General features: G+C 43.6%; 2 protein-coding genes across 2 annotated transcripts; both read right to left on the bottom strand.

Moving 5' to 3' along the window:
- On the bottom strand, positions 1-1,842 carry LOC149925540 (uncharacterized). Its single transcript, XM_090161772.1, has 4 exons — positions 1,069-1,842; positions 873-993; positions 54-824; positions 1-11 (listed from the first exon to the last, which is right to left on the bottom strand). Exons 1-4 carry the CDS (start codon positions 1,840-1,842, stop codon positions 1-3), a joined length of 1,677 nt encoding a protein of 558 aa, XP_090017898.1.
- A 99-nt stretch (positions 1,843-1,941) lies between these two features.
- LOC149925539 (uncharacterized) lies at positions 1,942-4,064 on the bottom strand. Its single transcript, XM_090161771.1, has 3 exons — positions 3,243-4,064; positions 2,826-3,172; positions 1,942-2,623 (listed from the first exon to the last, which is right to left on the bottom strand). The coding sequence occupies exons 1-3, from the start codon at positions 4,062-4,064 to the stop codon at positions 1,942-1,944; spliced, it is 1,851 nt and encodes a 616-aa protein (XP_090017897.1).
- Between the last annotated feature and the right edge of the window lie 718 nt (positions 4,065-4,782).

Genomic DNA, 4,782 nt, shown 5'->3' with positions numbered 1-4,782 from the left:
TCATTTCATTTCTAGATAATATAGTAGTTGGATTGGTCGTCGTATATATTTACCATTACCAAGAAATACACGACAAGCCCGAACTTTTTTGTCTCTACCTCGGAACACTTCGTCTACACGAGCTATTTTCCAAAAGGTTCGCGGTATCTTCTCGTTGTGGACTAGCACAATATCTCCTTCTTTAATTTCTTTGTCTTCTCGAGGGTTACGAAACTGGTGTGCAGTACGAAGCTCTAGGACGTAGTCTTTTCGCCAACGTGCCCAGAATTGATCCAGCAGAGATTGACGATACTTAAGTCGCCTGGTGAGATCTTGTTTCGTAGAGAGTACTGGTTCACTGGTGTCGAACGCTTTGGAAGGTACTGACATGAGGCGTTCACCAACTAGAAAGTGACTAGGGCATAGTGGTGAAGGCTCTTCGGCATCGTTGTAGCTGAATGTTATGGGTCTTGAATTAAGGATTGCCTCTACTTCTGTTAGAATCGTCTGAAATTCTTCAGAGTTGAGCGATGCCTTTCCAAGGATCTTCTTGAGTGCGCTTTTGACTGATCTGACCAATCTCTCGTAGAAGCCGCCCCACCACGCAGCCTTTTCCACAATATATTTCCAGGTTATTTCGTGACCAGCGAAATATTCTTTCATCTGCGCTGACTTCAGGTGTGTCCAAATGTCTCGTAGATCTTGGTCCGTTCGTTTGAAACTCTTGGCATTGTCCGAGTAAACTACGCTTGGTACACATCTCCTGGACACGAATCTTCGAAATGCCATCAAAAACATCTCAGCCGTCATACTTGACACCAGTTCCAAGTGAAGGCCTCGAGTAACTGCGCATGTGAAGATTGTTATATATGCCTTGACTGTTTTTTTCTTACCGACTCGAACAAATAAAGGTCCTGCAAAATCGACCCCGGTAATGCTGAATGACGGTGCTTCGGTAACTCGGTCTTTTGGTAAAGGTGCAACGCTGGTTGATCCAGGTTTTGAGGTAAATCGCTTTCAAATAATGCAACGATTTAGTAGCGTTTTTGCCACCTGTCTTCCTCGTATTATCCAGAAATTTTCCCTGACATCGGTCATAGTATCACGTAACCCGGAATGCATCAATCTTTCATGAGAAAACACAATGATTAGTTCTGATAGTTTATTTTTACCCGATAATATGCAAGGATGTCTTTCGCTGTACGAGAAGTTCGTCTTCTGCAACCGTCCTCCGAGACGAATCAGTCCGTCTTGGTCTAAAATTGGATTTAGAGAAAATATCTGCGAGCTACTTGGTAAACCTTGACCTTTTCTTAGTAACGTCAATTCTTCGCGAAAATCTTGCATTTGACCTACCCTTACCAGTATTTTATCAGCCTTAATTAGTTCTTCTATTGTCAGCGTCCCCTTCGTCAGCTCTCGACTCTTGATAAACTGAACGAAACGACAGATAAAGGCCATTACTCTTTTTGCCTTCGTGAATGAATGATATCTGGACAGATCTACGATTGGTATAGGTTTTTTAACGACAGTGCAGTTGAATTGAGTGGTTCCAATGTACTTTCTACGACATTCGTCTTCCACGTCTTCCTTCCGTGGTTCGCTTGTTTTTGTCACGGGCCAGTACTCTTCTTCGAGCAGTAACCACTTGGGACCTTCCCACCATACTTTATTGGAAAGAATGCTTTCAACGTTACAACCTCTGCTTGGGATGTCTGCAGGATTTTCCTTGCCTCTGACGTGATTCCAGGTACTGGGTTCCGTCAACGATTGCACTTCCATAACCCGATTGACTACGAAAGGTTTCCATTTAGTCGCTTTGCCCTTGATCCAATGAAGAGTTACCAATGAATCAGTCCACATCGGTATTCTGGAAATTCCCCGTGGTAGGATTTTCTGAAGGTGATTGACAAGACGAGCTCCAATCACAGCTCCCATCAGTTCCAATCGTGGTAAGGTTATCTACTGAAGTGGTGCTACTCTGGTCTTAGCTGCTATGAACGCCACTTCAATGTTGCCGTCTGAACGAACGTAGCGGCAATATGCTACAGCGGCGTACGCATGTTCACTTGCATCACAGAAGACGTGGATCTCTCTGTATAGTACTTCTGAATCATCGAGGCCATTGTGATAATGTCGAGGAACTGACAGTTGACTTAGGCGCGGTAGTTTGAGACACCATTCATCAAATTTCTTCAAAGGCTCGTCTGGTAATGGATCGTCGCATTGAACTCCCAACTCCCACAAATTCTGGAACAGCATTTTCATTCTCACCGTAAACGGTGCTAGAAACCCAACTGGGTCAAATATTCTCGAAACGCATTGCAGAACGCTTCGCTTGGAGTTCGTTCGAGTAGTCATAAATTCTAGAAGCGGTCGTAACTGGAAGCTTAGAGTATCTTCGTCTGGATTCCAAGTCAACCCCAATACTTTTTGGTTATCCCTTCGTTCCTTTGTCGTGAACGCGGTTTGATCCTTGGACTTGTTCTCCTCGTTGTTCCATCTCGATTGAAGTTTTCTTGAATTTGTTCGCCACTTACGGATGTTCATACTAGCACTGTTCATTAGATTCTTCGTCTCTATCGATATTTCGTACGCCTTCTCTTCATTAGGCGCTCCGGATATGAAGTCGTCAACGTAGAGGCTGTCTTTGCGTAATTTGCAGAGTTCACCCTTAGCTTCTTGATGTATGTTCAAGTGATGTTGGATTGTTGCTGATAGTTACTTTTTGAAGTGATTTTAGGATTTCAATGTTAATTTACCATAGAGAGAGTTAAAAGATTTGACGATTTTAGACAAAGTGTACGGGATTTTGGTAAATGTCCGACCCCTCAGAATCGAGTTACCAGAAAGCTTTAATCTGCTGTGACAGCTCAATTTCTTTGTCGATTCCCAAGGTCATTATGTTGACCATATTTATTCCCACCGTTGTGGTCGTCGAAATAGATGGCCCGTGCATTACCCATCCAAAAATTGTTTGCACCGCTCTTAGTTTGGATTCCAAAGGCTCGATCTTGCCAGTGACCACACTCCAATAATAGTCAGCTCCGATCATCACACCAATATCGCCTTGACCATCAAACCCTTGACCTTCTTCATCTGCAATTTCCAATCCCTTGTCTCGCAATTGGACGTTGGTGTCTCTATGTGGAACGGCAATGAGGGAACTGCATAATATTTGGCGACTCCATAGCTTCAAGTTCAATTCTTCGCTCCTGATCTCTCAGATTCTCCAAGGTGATTTTCACGACTCGTCTGATTACGTCTGTTGGCTTGTCATCTTCGAAACCGTATAGCGAAATCGATTCTTCTCTGATGAAGTGCAGTTGTAGAAGATGAGATAATCTCTGGGTAACAAATGTCCCTTGAGCTGCGCCATCAAGTAGACATCGAATTCTTTGACTCCGTCCATTCGCTCCGTAGAGGTTTACTTGCGCGGTTTGCAACAATATAGTTCTTGGTGCTGGAGCTGAAGTTGAAGTGATTGTGGACAGGCTGGATACTTGGTTCGGTATATATTCTGTGTCCACGTTATCATTATTGTTGGGACTTTTCTTTGCTTCACAGAGGCTTGGATGGTGTATTTTGTTACATCGCTTGCACGCTTCCATCTTGTTCTTCTCCCAACAGTTTCTTGCTGAATGCCTTGGCTTGAGCCATATGAAACAGCGTCTCTCTCGTCGGGCAAACTGAAGCTTTTCTTCAATTGATTTCTCGCAGGAATTCGTAGTGTGACCAGATTCCTGACAGTAGAGGCATTTTGATGAAGTGCTAACGTTGAGAAGTGTTGCTGAAGGTAATCTTCTTTGACCTTGACTGTTCGAGTTCTGCCATGGTTTCGACGTGCTTCTCTCTTGGAAGGGTCTTGATACGGTGTCTCGATTATTCGCGGCATCTGCATATGCGAATTCGAAAGCCAGCTCTCTAGTCTCCACCTCGTCTCTCAGGTACTCCACAAGATCAAGAACGTCCCAGGTCAATTGACCTTTCTTCATACGTGAGAATTCCAGCATTATATCTTGTGGTATTCGTTGCTTCAGAATTGTCCTTAATAGCTGACCATAGGTTTCAGATCCAATATTCATAGCCCTCAGACTTCGAATTTCAATTTCCAACGCATCTTATAGTCTACGTAGCCCAGGTACGTCGCTTGATCTTCGTACTGTCTCGAGCTTCAAGAAGTTCTCCATGTGTTTGTCCACAATTCGGACTTGATTTCCAAAGGTTTTCGTTAGAATCGATACGGCTTCGTCGTACGTTGCGTCGCTGATAGCAAGTCCTTGGATGGCTCTGGTGCTCGGCCTTCCAGATACGATTTTAGGTATGTGAATTTTTCTACGTGGCTAAGTCCTTTGTTTTGGTGTACGGCAACATTGTACTGACTCCAGAACGCTGTCCATTGAGTTGGCTCACCAGAAAACTTCCCCATTGTCAGTTTGGGCAACTTCACGGTTTCGTTAAATGTTCTTGTCCTCTGCAATGAAGGACCTTCACGTAAATCACGTATTTTTTGCTCAATGATCGTTTTGCAATCGCTGATCTGGTCCATCTAGAATGGACTTTAGAATATCTTTATCGAAATTTGCTTCTTCTGTTATAAGGTCTTGGATCTCTTCGTCCATCTTTGGCAAATCCTTTTCCTTTTGAATTAGACGATTCAACGAGACTTCCAGAACGTTGATGTTGAATGGATCGGTCTGCAAATCATTATCCACCTTCTCTATGAGTTTCGTGATCGACATTCTGATAGCTCCTCGCTTCCTTTTCAATTTGTCCATAATCCAGATTTCGAATACTTGAAGG

Source organism: Leiobunum rupestre, chromosome 10 (assembly GCF_980474605.1).
Source record: "Leiobunum rupestre chromosome 10, qqLeiRupe1.1.hap1, whole genome shotgun sequence".
NCBI lineage: Eukaryota > Metazoa > Arthropoda > Arachnida > Opiliones > Sclerosomatidae > Leiobunum > Leiobunum rupestre.
Note: the sequence above shows the minus strand (reverse complement) of the source record. Positions and strands in the feature narration are given on the sequence as shown.